At 44.5% G+C, this 21022-nt stretch overlaps 3 protein-coding genes across 3 annotated transcripts; all 3 read left to right on the top strand.

The window, feature by feature from the left end:
• Positions 1–3212: 3212 nt before the first annotated feature.
• Positions 3213–12868, top strand: WBP11 (WW domain binding protein 11). Its single transcript, XM_010212881.2, has 11 exons — positions 3213–3317; positions 4158–4189; positions 4750–4843; positions 5245–5441; positions 6680–6813; positions 7482–7681; positions 8431–8622; positions 9279–9380; positions 9706–10017; positions 10891–11073; positions 11743–12868. Exons 1-11 carry the CDS (start codon positions 3254–3256, stop codon positions 12174–12176), a joined length of 1944 nt encoding a protein of 647 aa, XP_010211183.2. The 5' UTR covers positions 3213–3253; the 3' UTR covers positions 12177–12868.
• Positions 12869–17037: 4169 nt separating this feature from the next.
• Positions 17038–17528, top strand: LOC104566133 (histone H2A type 2-C). The gene has a single exon (XM_010212882.2). It carries the CDS (start codon positions 17049–17051, stop codon positions 17436–17438), a length of 390 nt encoding a protein of 129 aa, XP_010211184.1. The 5' UTR covers positions 17038–17048; the 3' UTR covers positions 17439–17528.
• Positions 17529–19235: 1707 nt separating this feature from the next.
• LOC104566144 (histone H1.01) lies at positions 19236–20215 on the top strand. Its single transcript, XM_010212898.2, has one exon. The coding sequence runs from the start codon at positions 19482–19484 to the stop codon at positions 20142–20144; it is 663 nt and encodes a 220-aa protein (XP_010211200.2). The 5' UTR covers positions 19236–19481; the 3' UTR covers positions 20145–20215.
• Positions 20216–21022: the final 807 nt, after the last annotated feature.

Here is a 21022-nt window from a genome sequence, read left to right as displayed (position 1 = left end):
CAGAGGCTATTTCAACATAAGAAACCTGCAAATTAACTCGGGACGTTCTCCTCGTTCTGTCCCCCAAGTTCTTTCCCCCAGCCCAAGGAGAAAGAAAATCTCTGGGATCACTATAAGAAAATCTCTATACCCGCTTCAGCTCTCGAGTGACAGAAGTATATTCATGTCAAGTGAAATGTGACAGACTGCCGCAATATGGACACAGGTTGTGTCCTGTGCTTGACATCCTGTGTGGTTTAACTCCTGCTGAGCTCGGAGTCAGCAGTGGCTGATAAGAGAAACCTAAGTTAGGGCTGCTGCTCTAACCACCCCACTGTGGGTTGATGTGGTTATGTCTGGGGACCTTACTGAGAAAGACACTTGGTGGAGTGAGAGCAGTTAGGGTTAACTGCCCATCAGCTTCTGCAAAGCCCATCCAGTCTGCTGCAGGAGCTTTCATGGGGGGCTGCAGGAAAAGGCAAGCAAGGAGAGTAGTTTCTGTGTTCTCTGATGGTGGGAAACCATTTCTCTTATTCTCTTTGTATGACCCCTGTTACCTGGTGAATATCAGTACTTTTTTGATCCAGCATCCACTGAAGCAGGAGTTGACGCAGGGGTCCAACAGAGGAGTGACTGAACATGAATGCTCACGACAGAGCAGTGTCGACTTCACGCCAAACCCAAAACATCATGAAACATCCCACTAGAGATACCCTGATCACTAACCCCACCTCCTCTGGGCGCATCTGGGATTACCAGGGGTTCCTTAATGCTCTGCTTTCATTCCCCCCTCCTCGCCCCCATCCCCAAACCTTCTCATGTGACCCACAATCCTGCTTTGTGCCAGGAAAGGGCAACATTTTGTAGGATCCCCAGGCAAGAACTGTGGGGAGTGCCCTCTTTGGAGTTGGAAGACCACACTGACCATGGCCGTAATGCCCCAGATTATTTCCAGCACTGGCAAAATTGGTGGAGAGCTTGTAAAGAGCTGCTTGCACCAGAGTCCCCCCAAAGGTTTATGTTCCGATTTCATTCCACAGAACTGGCATTATTCTTCCTAAGACTGGGAAATATTTATCGAATTGCTAATGATGTTATTAAACATAATTTACAGGCATTTCCTCCTCACACAAAGAAGAAAATCAAATAGATGTAAACATGCCTATTTGTTGCTCAAAAGGACAGTCTGCCTATAGCATCTATTAAATCGTGGTGGTGGTGTGGAAACGAACTCATAAAGGCTCAGATCCTTTTATTATTTCTCTTCCTAAAGCAGCCAAACCATCATCAGTTCATCGACTTAAGCTGTAACCTCACACACAACAGACCAAACACCAGCCAGCCCAGGCTCACTCCACACACCTTCCCCTGACCCTCTCTCGACTTCCCTATTTTTCTAATCCTCCTCTGCTCCCTCATGCCCTCCATACCTCCTGCCCCCCCCCCCCCCCACCCCGCCCCATGTTTTCCTCCTAACTAACTCCTTGCCAGGACACGACCTGACCCTGAGCGCTACCTGCCCTCACTGCCTTTCCTGGCCGGACAGGGACAGGGACAGGGACAGGGACAGGGACAGGGACAGAGACCACCCCCCCCGCCTCAGGCCCCCGAGGCAACGGCCGCCCCTAACGGTCACCAGGGCCACGTGGCCCTGGCCCCGCCCCCTCCGCCGCGCGGCCCCTGACGGCTCCCGCCAGCCGAACCATAGAGGAGCCCCATGCAGGAGGGGGCGGAACCATAGAGTCGGGAAGGGCGTGCTGGGCCGCTGCTTCCGGCGCGCGGCTGCGGGCGGCGCGGCAGTGGCGCTTTACGGCGCGCGCCACCCTGTGCCGGCTCAAGATGGCGGCGCGGCCGCGGCGGCGGGGAGCGCGGCCCTTGTAGAGGCCGCGGCGGCGGCGGGAGGGCCCGGCGCGGTGAGAGCGGTGCGAGAGGTGTGGGGTGGCGGCAGGGGAAGGGCGCCCGGCACCAGCTTCTTTAACCCCCATTCCCTTCTCTCCCTGTCCTTCCCCCTCCCCACCTCCCGGCCCTGTTGGGGGAGGGGAGGGCAGAGGAGAGGAGGCTGCCGTGTCCCTCATGGGACACTTCCCATCCCTCTTCCCTCCCATCAATATTAGAAATTCGGGAAGCGCAGCGTGCAAATGCAACTCGTAGGCCTATCCTCTAAGCATTCCCAGCTAAAGAAGTGGTATTGTCTTGGAAAAAAAAATCAGTGTAATTTATTCTTACAACTAGGACGTGTGTGGTGTTGGTGAGCACAGACCGTGGGTTGCTCATGGCAGGCCTGCTGTTTGCGTGGTCTGGCGTGGTCACAACCCGGGAGTCCTTGAGATTAGACCTTGGGGCTTGTTGGGAGTTTGTTCTGTGAGATGCTGAGGCTCTAAATGAGGCTTATGCTTAGATTTATTTGTAGCAGGTAAGGGGAGGTACTAGTGGTCTGAAAGGCGCAGCTTTTGCAATGAGGGGAGCAGAGTGTGTGGGACCTGCTGCTGCAAGTGAGAACTTTGGCCTGAAGCTGTCGAATCTTTGAGTGTGTCTGGACACTTGCTGTCTGTTTGGATGCAACGTAGTGGATGGAAAACTGCATCCCATCAACTCTCAGTTTGCAGATGACTTGGTTTGGGGGATGAAACTTTTTTTTTTTTTTCTTTAAATGCTTCAAAAACAGGAAGTAACTCTTTCCAGAATTATCTTTCCTTTCTGTGCCTATCTTAACAGAACTTAAAATGATAGTGGTAGAGGAATGGAGGTAAAGAGCATAAAGATGCTTGCATGGCCGTGATCTGAGGTAGGAAGAAAGAGACGTGAATGTTTGTGGAGTACTTGCTGATGGATGCAGTGGGTATTAGGGAGAGCAATCATGGCCATCTTTGAAGTGAGGAAAGGAGGATATTTGCAGGAAGCATATGAAATGGATGGGAATAGAAGGGTGAAAACTGGAGAGGTCTTGGGGGAGTAAGCAGAAGAATGAGAAGGTCTGTGACGCGCTCTTAGAAAGCATAAACGTGTAAATTTCCCTCTGCCCCTTCCCCCAGGTAACCTGAGCTGGAAAGGCCTTGAAGTGAGTAGCTAACTTGCTGTTGATTAAAAGAGGGATAATTCTGCTATAAATGCAGGAATTTGAAAAGCAAAATTTGAGGGAGCAACCTACCGATTTAGAGAAGGGGAGAATAATCATTCTTGGTTTATTAGTGAACAGGATATGAGACTTTGTTATCTTTTCCAGGTCTTTTTTTTTTTCCCATTATCTTTTTGAGACAGAAGAAAAAGGATCAAGATGGGGCGGAGATCTACATCATCCACCAAGAGTGGGAAGTTCATGAATCCCACGGATCAGGCCCGTAAGTGTCCATAAAAGTTAAATGGATATGAACATAGGGTCTTGAAATGACAAATTTAAAACAATCAAACAAAAAATAAAACTCCTGTAGCTCAGAAGAAAAGTTCTTATATGTGAATATGAACCATCTTCCCCACATTTCTGAAATATTATCTTTGGTTGGTATAAAAACTTCCCAAGAAAGCTGCTCTCTTGCGTGCTATTGTTGCCATGCAATACTTATCTTTTAGCTGTTATTTTCGTTATAAATATTCTAAGGTCTCTTTACTTAGCGGTCAGTTAAACTGCAAACTTTTTGTGTTATAGGTAATCTTCCTGAAGCTAGAATCTGAGGAATGTGTTGAATTTTGTAAATACTCTGATTGGATGAGTAAATAGTCTTTTTTTTTTTTTTTCCTTCATTTTGACAGTGTGTCTAGCCTGCTATCAACACTAAGCAGATAGCAATACCCAGACTGCCATTGTGAATATGCTTTATTTTAGACGTGTTCAAAATGTACTTTGGTTAAAAGTGCAGTTCACTGTCTGTTGTTACAAACAGATTCTGGGCAGCAGTCCTTTAATTGCTGGAAATAACTTTCTGACTTGTGGTCTTTAGTTCTTGTCTGTGTAGAAACAGACAAGCATGGAGATTTTCAGTCTTTTTCTGTATGGCACTAATGAAATGCAGCTAGAAGTAAATTTTTCTCAGTAAGAAGATGAGAATAAAATGTTTTGTTTTGATGTAAAATGACAGCTGTTGAGAAACATGGGAGTAGTTCTGATGAGGGTGAGATTCTTCATGCTTGTGATTTTTCTCTTGCAAGTTCTTTTTTTTTTAATTATTTTTTTTCCTCTCTAGGTAAGGAAGCTCGGAAAAGGGAACTAAAGAAGGTAAATAAAGAGATTAGGAACATTTATTTGACATCTCCTGTACCATGCATCATATTTGTAGTTGCAGTGGGCCATAACTGATGAGTAGCCTGCAGATGTTTCAGTGGATTTTGCAAGATTCATTTTGGAAAATCCTGTCTAAACAAATACTTTGAGGAAATAGATATTTAGTTTTGAGTGACAGTATCACTTTAATCAACTATATTTTAGCTTGAAATGATTAAGGCTTTTCAAAGCATTGTTTTAAGTTCTTAGAACTAATAATAATAATAATAATAATAAAAGCTTAATCATTGGCCTGTTTTACTGTGTTCTTGGTTTGTTGGTTTAACTTGCCGATGATTTACTACTTAATTGGAGTGAATGAATTAGGAAATTAAGAGTGGCATTAAAACTTAACGTAGTTTAAATTACTTTGTTTCTGGCTGTACTGTGGTTAAGATGTGCAGGGTGTTTTGAAATGCCTTTTTCTTCAGTCTGGGATTACTGAGAGACAAGTCTTTGATACAGAAGCTTTGTCTCTTCTGTGACATTTTTCTCATTTTGTTTCCTGATATCAGAACAAAAAGCAGCGGATGATGGTACGAGCAGCTGTGTTAAAGATGAAAGATCCAAAGCAGATTATAAGAGACATGGAAAAATTGGATGAGATGGGTGAGTGAGCAGTACTGACTGCTGGACTTAAATGGTTTGTTAGGTTTCTTTTATTTTTTTTTAACACACACAGAACAATAGTCCTCATGGACAGCTGAGACTAAAACAGGCAAAGTGGCCTTATCTTTTCCTATTAGAAATTCTGTGAAGCAGAGATTATCTGAATAAATACGGAGTTCATGAAATGACTTGTTGTTTTTGAAGGCAACGTTCTTGGAGAAAGTGACTGCAAGAAAGACTAGGTAGATTGTATGACAGATTAAACTTGAATTAAGGGGTTGTGTTAAGGCCAGAGGCTTCACGAGAATAGGAATGGGAGATAGTTTGCTTTAGAATTGTTTCATTTATCAGTTGCAGTGTAGCTTCTGAATTTTTGCTTTATTTTTCCTATCTTGGATTAGAGTTTAACCCAGTACAACAGCCGCAACTTAATGAAAAAGTGTTAAAGGATAAGCGCAAAAAACTGCGTGAGACTTTTGAGCGCATCTTGCGCCTCTATGAGAAGGAGAATCCTGATATCTATAAAGAGCTGCGCAAGTTGGAAGTGGAATATGAGCAGAAGAGATCACAACTCAGCCAGTATTTTGATGCTGTCAAGGTAATACTGCTTGTGATTATAGGCCTGTAGCTGTGGTAGCATGTGCTTTGTCCCCTCTTCAGGTGTGACACTTAAAAATGAAGGGGCTTTATCTGTGAAAGTGTGGTAGATTGTTCTGTGAATTTCATCTCAGTGTGAAGGAAATAAGACCCCTCTGGCATTCACTTAAAGAGCTTCTCCTGAAATTTTCCTGGCTTGCATCAGCAGGAGCATTGCCAGCAAGTCGAGGGAAGTGATCCTCCCCCTCTATTCAGCTCTGGTGAGGCTGCACCTGGAGTATCGGGTGAAGTTCTGGGCTCCCCAGTACAAGAAGAACATTGAGCTTCTAGAGAGGGTCCAGCATAAGGCCACAAAGATGATTAAGGCACTGGAGTATCTATCGTATGAGGAAGGACTAAGTGAGCTGGGCCTCTTTAGTCTGGAGAAGAGAAGGCTGAGAGGAGGTTCGATCAACATGTTCAAGCACCTGAGGGATGACTGTAGGGAGGATGGGGCCAGGCTCTGCTCCATGGTGGCCAGTGACAGGATGAGGGGTAACGGGTGTAAGGTGAAACATAGAAAGTTTAATCTCCATGTGAGAAAGAACTTTTTTCCTGTGAGGGGGACGGAGCCCTGGAACAGGCTGCCCAGAGAGGTCGTGGAGTTTCCCTCTCTGGAGATCTTCAAACCCTCCCAGCCCCCGCCCTGGATGTCACCCTGTGCCATGTGCTCTGGGTGTCCCTGCTGGAGCAGGGGACTGGACTAGCTGATCTCCAGAGGTCCCTTCCAACCTTAACCATTCTGTGATTTGGTGAAATTTGTTCCTGCCATACTGAGAACATATAGATATTTGCACTTGGTCAGCTTTATGATTTTTTCTTTGGAACATGCAGCAGCCCATGATTCATGCCGTCTCATGCTTCTAGATAACCGAAAGAGAACAAGCATAGTTGTCTGCATTATCTTTGCTTTGAGGACTGCAGTGTAAAGGAGGACGGAAACCTGTCTGGGTTATGGTTAAGATACTGAAGCTTTTCCTGGTTGCTGCGTGTGCTGGAGGATTTTACTATTGATTTTTCTCCAGACTCCTCTTTTTTTTGAGGGGGGGGGGGGGGGGAGGGCAGGACGTGGGCAGAACTGCTGCAAAATAACATATTTTGCACTTTTGATCTGTATGCTGTGGTGTGAAGAAGCTTCTGTGGGATTAACCCATTCTGTGTGTGTGTGTGTCTCTCTTCCTTTCCCTCTTGTCTTTCCAGAATGCTCAGCATGTTGAAGTGGAAAGTATCCCCTTACCAGATATGCCTCATGCACCCTCCAACATCCTCATACAGGACATTCCCCTTCCTGGTGCACAACCACCTTCTATCCTCAAGAAGACATCAGCCTATGGGTAAGAGGAAAAACAGCCTGGAGAGAAAGTGAGAAGTAGCACTGGTGCTACTGAGGAGGAGCTATGTGTTAGTGGTAGAGGTAGTTTTGAGTAGTAGAAACTGGAAATTCTGAGAGAATGAATTGTACTTGCTTTTGTCAAATCCCTTCTTCATATTTGCCTAGTATTATTTTTTGTTGTTGTTACTGTTAAGCTGGCTTGAGTAGTACACTGCCTTCTAGGATTCATCTTTCTGCCTACTAATTCAGCTTAAAACCTTGCCATGTTGTTTGAACCTGAATGCTCCCTAGGTTGTTCTGTATGTTTTCTTTTGTTTTGCTAGTATTCTATTTGTTAGCGTGATTTCTTTATTCTAGACTCTTTGTGAATAGTCTTCTGTTTTCACTAACTTTGAGGTCTTCATTCAGCTTCTGTGATGGTATTCAATATTTGGTTTATTTCAGTCTTCTCTTAAATTGTATTCTGAAAAGGTTTCTTTTTTCTGATCTATGTTAGTTGTACGGTTGTGTCTTTGTACGAGGTTGTAAACTCCTCAAGGCAAAGCATTTTTTTTAATGTTCATATTTGTTTATAGAATGTTTCCGTAGAAACGGTGATGAGAGGAGGAGTAAAGAATTCCATTAATCTCATTTATGTTTGTCTGGATTTGTTTTCTTTTTTATTTTCAGACCACCACTCCGGTCCATTTCTGTACTTCCACCTCCCGGGCTTGGTGTTCCACGTTTACCTCCAGGCCGGAAGCCCCCTGGACCTCCTCCAGGGCCACCGCCACCCCAAGTCCTACAAATGTATGGGCGCAAGGTGGGTTTCGCCTTGGAGATGGCTCCTCGAAGACGAGAAGAAGACATTTCCTACAGTTCTGAAGCAGGTAAAAGACTTTATCTCCATCTGCATTTTTCTTAGACATCTCAGTTTTGCTACAAATAGTTTTATTGTACATGGAATGTGCCTTAGTCAAGCTGTTCTTTGTGAAATGGAGATGTTTATACTACCTGAGGAGGGTTTCCATCCTAACTGATTGTGCAAGTGAGGTAGTTCTGATATGTTTAATAATTTAATATCTTCAGTTTTATTAGTGTCTATTTTAGATGCTGAAACTACTAACGAGAATTTTCAGATACTTGTTTTCTTCATGGAGTTGCATAGGCTAAATATCCTGTGTGTGTGTGTGTGTGTGTGTGTAAAAACACATTTTTTAAACTTTTTTGGAGAAGTCTTTTCCTTTTTTAACAGAACTGAAACAAACCTGAGCATGTACTTGCTAGCAGAACCTAGAGTCCCTTTTTCATGCAGTCACTGTATAGTGTCTAGAAACTTTTGCAAATGAAATAATCAGCTTTGCTAAAGTATTTCAAAAGGGAAGAAATTGCTGGATAGAAATGAACCAGTGAGCTTTGGGTGAGAGTTGTCTTCACAGAAATTAGCCAGTAGACTTAGAGGAATCAGAAACCTTATGAATAGAATCCCCCAAATATTCCTTATTAACAGGTATTAAAGAATAAAGGAATGACAAAAAATAATTCTGTTAAACTGGAGATTTTCTAACTGCATACTTTTGAAACTTTCACACCTGTGTATTTGGAATTTATATGCTTCCTGATACTTTGCTGCCTGCAGGACAGCGAGGGCATGATGATATCTCCAGTACCAGTGAAGATGAAGGCTATCCCGAGGATATGGATCAAGATAAGCACGATGAGAGCAGTGATGACAGTGACAGTGAGAGGTCAGATGCAGACAGTGAAGCTGAGGATTTCCTGCATCGTGATAATGACAAGGAGCGGGAAGGTGGTGAAGAGAAGAAATCAGGTCTGATGGAAGTTTCATGGATTAGATTTGATATTTTAAAAGAGAAATGCTATTTAACTTATGACGAGTTTGTTTTATTGACTTAAAATGTATCTGTGTGTGTGTATATGTGCATGCACACACACAATTAGTAAATTTACTGTTTTAGCTCTCCTAAACATCACTTGGAGAACTTAAAGATTTTTTTTTTATAAGTGGATCTGTATGAAACTATCCAGATGTGAAATATCTAAGCATGCCTTGTATGTTCTGGATTGAGCTATATTCTTAACAGCTGAATTAAGAGTATTAAGGTCACAAACCATGTTTAGCATAAAACATTGAATTAGCACAGGACCCTATGGAAAATAAGCATTTTTTTTCATTTAGTAAAATACGGTCATTATTGAGTGACTTGAATGACACTTTTTGAAGGCACTTTTGAAACTTTACATGATGTACTTTTAGACTTTTTTTTCTTGATTTGTTTGGGGAAGTTCAATTGATAGAAAATTATACCAGTGGTACAGGCTAGTCCAATTTTAAAAAGTCAATAGTACCAGTATTAACTCTTGCATAGGAGCATCATTACTTTAAAATAATGTGTTTTGCACTCCAGATAGAAAACTTCAATGTACCTACTTTTTTCCTCCTCCTCCTTGCTTTGTTTTACCCAGGTCATAGTGTACGGTTTGCAGACATGCCTGGGAAATCACGGAAAAAGAAAAAGAACATGAAAGAGCTGACTCCACTCCAAGCCATGATGTTGCGAATGGCAGGTGAGTGATACAGATCTGTGCAAGTGGACCGGTATTTGGGGTGGTAGAAATTACTCCATGCTCTCTTTTATCCTTCCTTATCATGGGATTCAAGTTTGGATTTGCTAGTAGAAGTTTTAGCCCTTGCAGGAAAGTATAGCTCTAGGTGGCAGCACTACCTAGAACTCTGTCTTGCTTTTATTTTTTCTGCTTAGTTAAATGTGGTTGGCTTTATTTTTCCTTCAAAGGGAAGTTTTTTTCTTATTTTGTGTACTTAAGCTTCTCTGTAGTATTCAAAAAAAAGAGTAGCTGAGAGCTGATTTTATAAATATGACTCTGTTTTCAGGTCAGGAAATCCCAGAGGAAGGGAGAGAAGTGGAGGAATATTCAGAAGAGGAGGAGGAGGAAGAAGAGGACTCAGAGTCTGAAGAGACATCACAGCAGCAGCAGCAGCAACAACACAGTGAGGAAGCTCTTGCAGAGACTGGGTCATCTGCTGCAACTTCCCAGTCACAGCAACAACCTTCGTCACAATCTGTTGCTCAAAGTCAGATACAGGCACCTCCCATGCCTGGGCCACCTCCTCTAGGACCACCTCCAGCCCCTCCACTGAGGCCCCCAGGTCCACCCACTGGCCTTCCCCCTGGCCCGCCACCAGGTGAACGCTTGATTTTTCTCCAGTTTGAAGGTTGCAGGTGCTCAGTATCACAGGCAGGCGCTTAGTTGTGCGTTACAAAGCTGCAGAATGGGGATATGTTGTGGTTGAGGAATGGGAGCCCAGTGTGGCAATTGCTGAGACACATGTGGTCTCTCACATCTGTTACTGCTGCACTGTGCTCTTGAGGCATCAGGCATATGGCTATAGGCAGCCTGGTGATACTAGCTCATTTGTAGTTAGCAGAGCCATTGCTGGACTGTGAAGAAACCAAAAGTCAGCTAGTGAAATAGCTCTTTGGAGCAAGAAAGAGGACTTGTTCCATTATATCTGTGTGGGTTTCAATACGTCAGGATGTTACATATTACTGTGAAGTGTGTGGCTGTGATGTCAGAGCTGCGCGTGCACCCTCCAAGAAGGCAAGCTGTTAAGGCTGCCTGACTGAACAACTGTGACAGGATTTTGAGGTGTAAGATAGTATCACTGAAACATTCATTAAATAGAAAACTTCTGGCATAGGAGCAACATGTAGTTTGAGAAAGTGATTTGGTCATGTGCCTGCCCATCAAAATGGTCACCTCAGTTTTTAGTGTGTTTGGGAAGTACCAGGAACTAAAGAGGGCCTAACACCAGGCATCTTAAGGGAGAGTATAGAACTTTTCCAGTTAGAGGAATGTACCTGATTATTACCAAGAAACTTTTTTTCTGACTTAGGATTGCTATTGCTTCTTGAGACTTCCCGAAGATGTATTTAATAGGACAGCAGACTAGTAATAGACGTAGTTTTTAAGTTGATGTCACGTTTCGAGTTCAGTGTTGCCTGATATGATGGTTCTTTTATCTGTTAAAGAAGATTCTCTTCACGTGTGCTTTCAGGAGCTCCTCCCTTCCTGAGACCTCCGGGGTTGCCAGGACTGCGTGGGCCTTTACCTCGACTTCTACCACCAGGCCCCCCACCCGGGCGACCGCCTGGCCCTCCCCCTGGGCCCCCGCCAGGTCTGCCCCCAGGTCCTCCACCACGTGGGCCACCTCCTCGCCTGCCACCTCCGGCTCCACCAGGTGACGTTCTCTGTTCGCCCTGGGGCAGGGTCTCTCCTTGCTTTCCTATCGTAGCACACTTGGAACCCTCACTGCGGGGAAAGCTGATATTCCTTTTGGTTTCAAGTAGTGCCCTGTTGCTACTTTGTCTGTGTTCCTCTCTATGTGACTAAAAATACTCCCTTAGGAAGTTCTTCCTGGTTGGTCCCTTATCTCTATCTTCCTATATAACCGTGCTGAGTAATATTGAATTGCTATTGTTTGCCAGGAAGAAATCGGTCATTTAAAAAAAAAAATGGAGGAGATTCAAAATTCACAGTTTTGCTGGACTGTATTTATGAATAAAGCTACAGTGCAGTGATGATGGGGGAGTTTATGCAACCTGATCAAATATGACTGATGGTTCTGAAATTTCAGCCAAGTGGCTTGCCAAAACACTCTGTTTTCCACTTAGGATAATCTAGGTGGAAAAATATGCAGGGACCTGTAGATATCAAAGGCTGAGGAAGCCGAGGAACTTCTTCCTTCCTTTTGGGAATCGGTGGTTAGTGCAGGACTGAAAGCTTCTGAAGCCAGTACAGTTGTATCTTGTTGATATTTCTTCACTTTTTTTAAGCTGTGCACTTTTCTGTCAAAGATTTTTTGGGCTGCCAGTGTGGAGCTAGCTCCTACTTCCTCTTTCTCTTGCAGGTATCCCTCCTCCTCGCCCAGGCATGTTACGGCCACCTTTGGTGCCTCCGTTAGGACCTGCCCCGCCTGGGCTTTTCCCACCAACTCCCATTCCAAATCCTGGGGTGCTGAGTGCTCCCCCCAGCTTGATCCAGCGTCCCAAGGCGGATGACACCAGCGCGGCCACCATTGAGAAGAAGGCTACGGCCACCATCAGTGCCAAGCCGCAGATCACCAACCCCAAGGCGGAGATCACTCGCTTTGTGCCCACGGCCTTGCGAGTGCGCCGGGAAAATAAAGGCGCTTTGGCTGCCTCCCAGAGAAAGCAAGATGACGAGCCCGCTCTGCCGCTAACCAAAGCAGCCCCCAAGGCCGGATCGTCTGCGCCCATCTCCGTACAGACGAAGGATGATGTGTATGAAGCCTTCATGAAGGAAATGGAAGGTCTCCTGTGACCTCTCCTAGTCCTAGTCAGCTTTCCTGCTCTCCGAACACAGACCAGACTCCCGCAGAAGGAGGAGAAGAAAAGGCCCTCCTGCAAGCAGTGAGAGGGCTCGCATGACAGGGAATAGATCCCTACCCACAGGTCAACTTGCCAGTTTGCTCTGAATCAAGACCACAGCAGATAAGGGGTGACGGGACCTCATTTCAGAGCTAGCATGTCTACTTAGTGGAAGGAAACTGCAGTCAAGAGGTGATGCTGCTTTCCTCGAGTCCTCCCCTTCCTTGGTGTGGGAGGTAGCGGTACACACCAGGGTACACAGCTCTGAAGAGGTGTGTAATGCTCTGCCTGGAAACCTTTCACTTCGTGAATGCTCTGGTGAGGGTAGTGGAGCAAATTTTTAATGAGACGGAAAAATGTTAGCAGGATTTCATACACACACATGGTTGTCAAGTTTTTATTTTCTGTACTGTTTTTCTTTCTGTAAATATTTTATAATCCTGTTGCCTTTTTAGTTGCAGTGAGATTGATCAATCATCTTTTTTTTTTTTTTTCTTCCAGGTAGTCAGGGAGGTAATTTGTTCTGTATACTGTACACTGGAATTTTGCACCCTGTCCCCTTTACAGTCATTTTGATGGCTTTTAACTGACAGGGGAAATTTCATTTTGTCTTGTGAAAGACAATAAATGTTCAGTGTATCAAAATACCAGTTTCTTTGTGATCTGTGTAAATCTAGCATTTGGATGGAAAGGGAAGAAACTCTTCATAGACCTTGAGGAAGATATAGGCCTTCTGACACCCTCATGACAGAAGAGCAATAGCTATGTTGTAAATAATTAAGAATATACAGTTTATCCATCTGTTCAAGTCTTTTTACATTTTTGTTTCAGCAGTTCCTGTTCAGTTCCCTTTTGGTTCCCTTTCAGCCTTTGCTGGTGGATGGTAGAAATTTAAGTGCTGTGAAACACTACACTTTTTTTTTTTTTTAATACCCTTATTGGAAGGTTTACTTTATATCAAGCCTTAGATATCCACTAGATGAATCTTGGACTGACTAGATTTATCTTGCATACAAATTGGTAAACAACTTTAATTCTAAAATCTTGACAAATAATCAAACTTTACAAGTTTTTATAAAATCAGTAGATGCAAATTCTTTGCTCTTGGACTGCATTTTGTTTGGGTATTTTTCTCTCTTCTAAGGACTTCATTTTTTTCTAGCTTAAAAAAACATTCTTTTTCTCTTTTGGCTGAAATACGCCTTTAACTTCCATTCATTATGCTGTCACTCAAATATATTACAATAACCCTTTCCAGATGCAAGAAAGAAATAATTCTGGACTGTTTCAAAGAAGAATAAAACCTCCTGGGATCATGTAGACAAGTTAACTTCAAGACCTGTGAGATTAATTGTGCTAGCAATAAATATTCCCCAAACGAATTGCTTCTTCAGAAAGAATTGTATTTTTCAAAACACTTCAGTTTTGTCTGAAGCACTGTATTTAAACACCAAAATAATAGTTAAATATTTATATAGAAGTTTTTATCTTGCAGGGTTTTATAACAGAAAAGAGAGAGGGGGGAATAAAGTAGTATGTCTTACATTAAAATTCTGATTTAGTATCAGTGTTCAGTTTGAAAAATAACTTAGTTCTCTTCATTGAAGTGTTTTAGTGAATGTCGAAGTTGCTTAAAAGCGAGTCCTCTAAGCATGCATCAATTGCTAGATGAATATATCCAGACTGTGCAGTGGCTTTGTGTTTTAATTGAGTTTCTGCTAGTCTTAAGATGCCAGGCTACTAGATAGCCAACAGGCATCATAAACTGCAGACATCATTTGAGATACAAACATCAGACTTAGCTAAATGTTCAGTGTTTTAAGGTTAAGTACATTTTAAGGTAACAACTGAATTTTTTAATTACACAAACTTAGTTACACTTCCAAACTTTTGATTTACAGAATTCTGGATACAAACTTAAATTTGCATAGTAGTTCTCTCCCTGATTTGCAGTTCTGATTGCGGTTCTGTAGTATTTTTTAAGTGTATATCCTCTTTCTTTTGTTCATTTGAAAAGTATTTGTATTTTGTCTGAATAAGTGAGATGTGAAAAGCGGGACTTAGGGGAAGCAGGGGATTACATTTTTGTTTATGGCGCTTCTGCGCCTTAGGCTTAATAGGATTACTGACCCTTCTTTTCAGGAAGTAGGTTTGGGGAACAGGAATAGTATTCTGAGAAAAGGACCTTTCCGTGTTATCCATAAAAGCTCACTAGCTGCCATCTGATTAATAACTCCAAGGAATTACTTGATTCATTTCATTCATTCTTCCACTTTGGGTTTTTTTTTTTTTTTTAAACCTTTTATGTGCCATTTGCCATATTCTTTAGGAAAGGCACCTCTTCTGTTTGGTGGGAGAGAGTGGTTACCCATTCCTATCTTTTTCAGGACAGAAAAGTCTCCAGGGCCAGGATGCCTCCTGCTTCTTACAGGGACTGGTTTCATACAGGAGGCTTCTTGCATTCCTGTCTAATGGCCTAGGAGCAGTTGTGCTCTTGCTCAGATAAAAATGCTAGTTTGGAAGGAGTTGTAAGACTAGCAGAGAGCGCAAGTGTGGAAATGGGCTGCATGTGAGACATAGGTTTCACCCTACTGCCTTGGTCTGCTGCTTTTCTTTAGCTAAAATAAAACAGGACCTTTTAAATACATTTCTAAGCACAAACAAAAAGCACTAAGTGGGAAACTCATGCTGTTTTTTAATCGGAGCAGTATGGTTGCCCTTGCTTCAGTCCTATCACTTGTGTAATAAAGCTATTTCTGCACCAGCCATGTAAGATGATGGGCCAGCGCAAGAATGTCAAATCCAAGTGATCTTTCTGGATTTGCTGAAAACCTTTCCAACCTTTCTCCAGCATCAGTCAAAGCAGTCAGAAATGATTGCAAAACAATCTGATATCTAAACTGACATTCCTTAGATCATCTAGATGAATGTTTCCATTTATCTGGAGGCTCTGGTAATGCCTCTGAGTGACTGGAGTGCTTCAGCAGGAGCAGGTGAACAAACCCTGCTCTGGCTCATCATTTGCTGAATTAAATAAGGTTTTGAACTTGTAGTTCTATCAAGAGAGTATGGGAAATGCCTCTACTGCTCTGGGATTCAGAATCCTGAGACCAGTCAGGAAATGATTTAATAAGAAAGTGTGTGAAATACATATATATTTCTACTGTTAGTTTATTCATAGGAGAAGAATGAATTTTCTAGTATTCAAACATATTTAAAAAATAGAAAGCATTTTTAAACAGCTTTTGTCTGAAGCTCAAAGGCTTTTGAAACTATATATTTATATCACGATTGCACTGGTTATGGATATTCTCCTGTTATGCTGTCTTCTCTTAACTCCAGATAACTGGCAACAACAAAAAATAGTCTAGTTTGTCTGCTTTGTTTCACTCTTGCTCTTTGTCAGCTGCATTAAGGAATATATATCTTACAGATACAGCTGTGCCAATTTGTTAGTTGCTTGTGTCTCATTTTTGTGGTGCTCGTACAGAGCTTTGGATTCTTCTCTTAAATACTGCCTGGATTTTGTGGTGGCGTCTTTCATCTGTGGCTCTGGGTGCTCTTTACAGTAGGGGTAATGAGCACGGTGGACATAGGCTGGGGGCAAGGAGAGCAATGCAAGTTGCCTACAATATTTCCATTTCCGTCCAATGACTGATAAAGAGGACTCCCAAGGTTAGTTGGTTTGGTATAATCCACTGAATGATGCTGCAGATGAAAGATGTTTCCTAAAGATTATCAAAATTTTCAGAACAGAGAGCTGATCTTGTTTGACCAGAAATAAACAACTTGTGTCAGTAACTTGTGTTTGTGTTGCAGAGGTCTTTTGCTTTGTTCATGATCCTCCTGTTGAAATACCCCGAACAGTTTTTTAAAAAAATCCTGTTATTGTAACCTTTTTTTTCCCCCTCTCCAATGGTTACGGCTGAAGGATGTGGCTAATTTCAGAGCGTGAAGTTGTTCATTGGCTTAGAAAAGGATAACGTCTGTCCTTGCTGGAAATAGATCAAAGAAAGAGGATGTTAGGGAACAGAGAAACCACCCAAAGCAGAATAAAGGCAAAGAGAAAAAAAAAATGAACAAGAATCTCTTTGTTCAGGAAACAGTACCAGCCTATAAGAGACATCCTGAATTGCATGAAGCAAAAGCACCATGGCCTGTACTTCTAGTGCTTTACTGAACAGCCTTGACAATAACATTAGCTTGAATAGAGCACTGTTTCAGTGGTTTGTTTCCTGGAACACAAGAAGCAAGTCTGGTACCTTGCTCACATTAAGTAGAATATTTTCTTTATATATATATATGGGGGGGGCGGTGTATATCCTTTTATATATATATGTATATATATTCTCTCTCTCTCTCTCTCTCTATATATATATATATATATATGTATTCTACTAGAATTGCAGAAGCGTTAGGTGCAGCCGGTGGGTTGGGTCGTTTTGTTTCCAGAACGATGGAAGCGGCTTTGGCAAAGGCGCCCTCGTCCCCCTCAAGGGACCGCGCACCCTCCCTCCCCCAAGATGGCGCCGGGGCCGTGGCTGCCGTTGGGATCCTCGGCGGGTGGGGGCGGGGCGCTGCGCGTGCGGCCGGTGGGCAGGGCGAGCCGAGCGGGCGGGGGGAGAGCGGCAGCCGCCCTCTCCCCCATTGGGTGGATTTGGATCCGCAGCGCCATTGGACGCGCCGGGCGAGGGCGCGGCGCAGCCAATGGGGGAGCGCGCCAGGGCACGGGGACGCTATAAAAGGGGTCGGGCCGGGGGGAGGGCGGGTGACGCTGCTTTCACGTACGTTGTGGGGTGCTGCGTGCGGCAGAGCGTGGGGTGACATGTCCGGCCGCGGGAAGCAGGGCGGGAAGGCGCGCGCCAAGGCCAAGTCGCGCTCGTCGCGGGCCGGGCTGCAGTTCCCCGTGGGCCGCGTGCACCGGCTGCTGCGCAAGGGCAACTACGCGGAGCGCGTGGGCGCCGGCGCGCCCGTGTACCTGGCGGCCGTGCTGGAGTACCTGACGGCCGAGATCCTGGAGCTGGCGGGCAACGCGGCGCGCGACAACAAGAAGACGCGCATCATCCCGCGCCACCTGCAGCTGGCCATCCGCAACGACGAGGAGCTCAACAAGCTGCTGGGCAAGGTGACCATCGCGCAGGGCGGCGTGCTGCCCAACATCCAGGCCGTGCTGCTGCCCAAGAAAACGGAGAGCCACAAGGCCAAGAGTAAATAGAGCAGAGGGAGCGCTTCCACGTCAAAAGCAACCCAAAGGCTCTTTTTAGAGCCACCCATTTTATCATAAAAGGAGCTGTGGAACTTAAAATGCATATTTATTTTAGGTTTTACCGTCAAAAGTTACGTAGTGTGTCTGACTTACAAGCGACAAAAGTGAGCCATAAAGAGAATTCTGAAACTGACAGAAAATTAAACGTGTTAATCTTTGGGGAACACACACTAGGAAAACAAAAACAAAACAACTAAAACCAAACCAAACCAAAACAGTTTAAGGAATTGCTTTGCTCCAGTAGAACTGAGAAAGTGTTAAATATCGCTGCAAGAAAGCACTCTCTCTCCAGCCATCCTTTCCTCTTTTAGCTTAGTCTTATGGCAAAGAGAAAGGGATCATTAACGACCTTCAAAACAACTCTGTGCCCCCTCTAAAGAAATTCCAAGTTTGGGATGTTGTCATTTTTCCTGATATTGGTGGTCATTCAGAAGCATTAACTCAAAACAATGAGTCAGCTATTAAAAATAATAATTCTCTCTGGAGTTCACATAAACTTGATAATAACTTTTCATGTCTTGACAGGCAGTTTAAGGTAAAAGGGGCTGTTGGCAGTTTTGATTCAATACTATATATGGCACTGAAAATAATAACAAATATGCTAAAATAGGCATGAAGATCGGTAGTTATAGGACAATAAGCACTTTTGAATAATTCTTGAAAATGAACATGAGATTGCAATACCACTAACAGTAACATGAGGAAAAGAACAGTTTTCATCTGGCCTTTATATATACATATATATATATATATATACATTTAAAGACAAAAATAAAGTATCAGAAAATAATATTTTTAGCTATTTTAGTTGTCCATCATATTAGAAATAAAATACATGCAGTTTTAAATGCGATCCTCATAAAGTGTATGGGAAGGCTTTTCCTCTTTCTAGCAGCCAGTTCATCTTAGAATAAAAGACACTTTACAGATAAACATGCCACTTTAAATCATACTTCTCATGCAGGAATCAATCACAGAACAGTATAAATGTGACATTTAGCATTTTACTGTAAAGAGAAAATGTAAATTATAACTTTAAAAAAAAAGTTTTACGGTGTAAATGCACAGGAGGTCATTTACAGCAGTGTCTCCTTAGATAAGGATGACTCAGATTTCCACCTATGGAACAGGATCAAAATAAAAACATTGCTAAAATAAAGTGTTAGAGTATTGATTATAGTCTGTAGTGAAAACGGTGTGAAATTCTGACATGACCTAATATGTTAACATAATTAATGATTCTGTAAGACATCAATAGGTAACCATGTCTCTATTGTGCACCCAGAGCAACCTAGTGCTAACTGTTGGACTTTAAAAAGTCAACTCCTTTTGGGACAAAAGCAGTCCTTCACAGGTCGTTAATCTGCTTTCTGCCCTGTAACATAATGCAGTAATTTAGTTTATTTTAATTATTTTTAAAGGGATAAAGGATTTTGGACAAAGAAGCTAATTTCTAATCCATATTCAGTGCTCAAGATGAGCCTGTGTTACTTCCTTCTCTTTGAAATCAAATTGCCAATAAAATATCTGTTCAAATCCTTGTTTTTCAGTTCAGATTGAGAGAAGACCCTTTAAAGAATAGTAATTAGCTGGTGTGGAGATTTAGTTGTCCACGCCGAAGATTTTATTTAGAAGGAAAAACAAAAGTTTCTGTCTCTCGAGGTCTCTCCAGGTCCAGGACTCGGGGTTTATCGGCTCTTTTTTAACTCACCGTTGGCCTCTCCGGGGGGGAACTCCGCCGAGCGGAAAAGCAGCCTCCCCTTCCCCCGCCGCTGCGAGTTGGGGTGATTCCGTGGCAGGAATTCGGAGAAAAAGGCGCTTTTTCGGCTCCTAAGAAACACAAAATGAGCAGGGAGAAGGGACCTCTCTGCCGTGCGGCGGGGCGGGCTCTGCAAGGCACCAATCAGCGCGCGTCTCGTCTCTATAAATACGAGGCCGCTGAGTTGCTCCAGGCCCAGTGTTTTCCCCTGGTTTGTGGACGACGCCCGCACCATGTCGGAGACCGCGCCTGTTGCCGCTCCCGCCGTGTCCGGCCCCAGCGCCAAGGCCGCCGCCAAGAAGCCCAAGAAGGCGGCGGGCGGCTCCAAAGCCCGCAAGGCTTCGGGCCCCAGCGTCACCGAGCTCATCACCAAGGCCGTGTCCGCCTCCAAGGAGCGCAAGGGGCTCTCGCTGGCCGCGCTCAAGAAGGCGCTGGCGGCCGGCGGCTACGACGTGGAGAAGAACAACAGCCGCATCAAGCTGGGGCTCAAGAGCCTCGTCAACAAGGGCACCCTGGTGCAGACCAAGGGCACCGGCGCCTCCGGCTCTTTCAAGCTTAACAAGAAGCCCGGCGAGACCAAAGAGAAAGCGCCGAAGAAACGCGCGGCGGCGGCAGCCAAGCCCAAGAAGGCGGCGGCCAAGAAGCCCGCGAGCGCCGCCAAGAAGCCCAAGAAGGCGGCGGCGGTGAAGAAGAGCCCCAAGAAAGCGAAGAAGCCGGCGGCTGCCGCGGCCAAGAAAGCAGCCAAGAGCCCCAAGAAAGCAGCCAAGGCTGGGCGCCCCAAGAAGGCAGCGAAGAGCCCGGCCAAGGCGAAAGCGGTGAAGCCCAAGGCTGCCAAGCCCAAGGCGACCAAGCCCAAAGCAGCCAAAGCGAAAAAGGCGGCGCCCAAGAAGAAGTAAAACGACTTAGAAAAATTATAGAGTCTACTCATTTAAATAAACCCAAAGGCTCTTTTAAGAGCCACCCCCTTATTCTCAAAAAGAGCTGAGACACTGCAGTCAACTAATTTTCTTTTGAGAGGGACTTAAAAAAAAAAAACGGCATATAGGCGCTTTGGGCACAGCTCCCTCGCAAGATGAGTTTCCAGACAGCGCTTGTTAAGTAGCTGTGAATGGGAGCCGACGATAGCGGGGTTCGTCCCTCCCCCCGCCCGCCCCGCCGCGGCGTCCGCCGGGGGGGGCGGCGCAGGCACCTCCCCGGACAGCGGGCGGGGTGCGGCAGGGGGGAGGGTTTAAAAAACCCGCGCTAAGCGCTGATTGGTTCCTTCCGCCCGCCGGGCCCCGCCCCCTGTTACGCAGTGGTTCCAGCCCCGACCGAGGCGGTTCCCGGGGCCGCCTCGCGGGCGGGGACGGGAGCGGAGCGGCCGCCCCGCTCTACCTGACCCGGCAGCACCGCCACCCCGGGCCGGAACGGAGCCTCTTTTATTGTTATTTTTATTCTTATTTTTCCCCCTCTCCCATACTGAAGTGGTGTCCAGCAAATTTTGTGTTCCGAACCTCTCACACACTTCCCGCCCCCACCCCGACATGTCCCTCAGGTTCGCACCGGGACCATAATAAAAGAAAGAAAAGCAGCATCAACAGACTTCGTGCAAGGGCGTTTCAAGTTGGGAAAAACACTCATAAATAAGATTCCTCCTCTGCCTTCAAGATTTCGAAAAGGGACACAGTTTCTTTATTGAAAAATAATAGAAGGTGAGGGGAAGGATGATCCATGGGAAACCGTGGTGAAATAGCGTCTGGAAGGCTTAGGGAATAGCTGCTCTGTAAGCATTTAT

Source organism: Tinamus guttatus, unplaced genomic scaffold (genome assembly GCF_059628265.1).
Source record: "Tinamus guttatus ecotype Peru unplaced genomic scaffold, ASM5962826v1 Tinamus_guttatus_pri_ptg000472l, whole genome shotgun sequence".
Classification (NCBI taxonomy): domain Eukaryota; kingdom Metazoa; phylum Chordata; class Aves; order Tinamiformes; family Tinamidae; genus Tinamus; species Tinamus guttatus.
This window is presented reverse-complemented; position numbering and strand designations above follow the sequence as displayed.

Bases quoted from the DNA above. Each gene is read 5' to 3' on its own strand.
- LOC104566144 (XM_010212898.2), top strand. From the start codon at position 19,482: ATGTCGGAGACCGCGCCTGTTGCCGCTCCCGCCGTGTCCGGCCCCAGC.
- WBP11 (XM_010212881.2), top strand. From the start codon at position 3,254: ATGGGGCGGAGATCTACATCATCCACCAAGAGTGGGAAGTTCATGAAT. The intron at 6,814-7,481 runs GTAAGAGGAAAA...TTTTATTTTCAG, and splicing joins AAGAAGACATCAGCCTATGG to ACCACCACTCCGGTCCATTT. The intron at 10,018-10,890 runs GTGAACGCTTGA...GTGTGCTTTCAG, and splicing joins TCCCCCTGGCCCGCCACCAG to GAGCTCCTCCCTTCCTGAGA.
- LOC104566133 (XM_010212882.2), top strand. From the start codon at position 17,049: ATGTCCGGCCGCGGGAAGCAGGGCGGGAAGGCGCGCGCCAAGGCCAAG.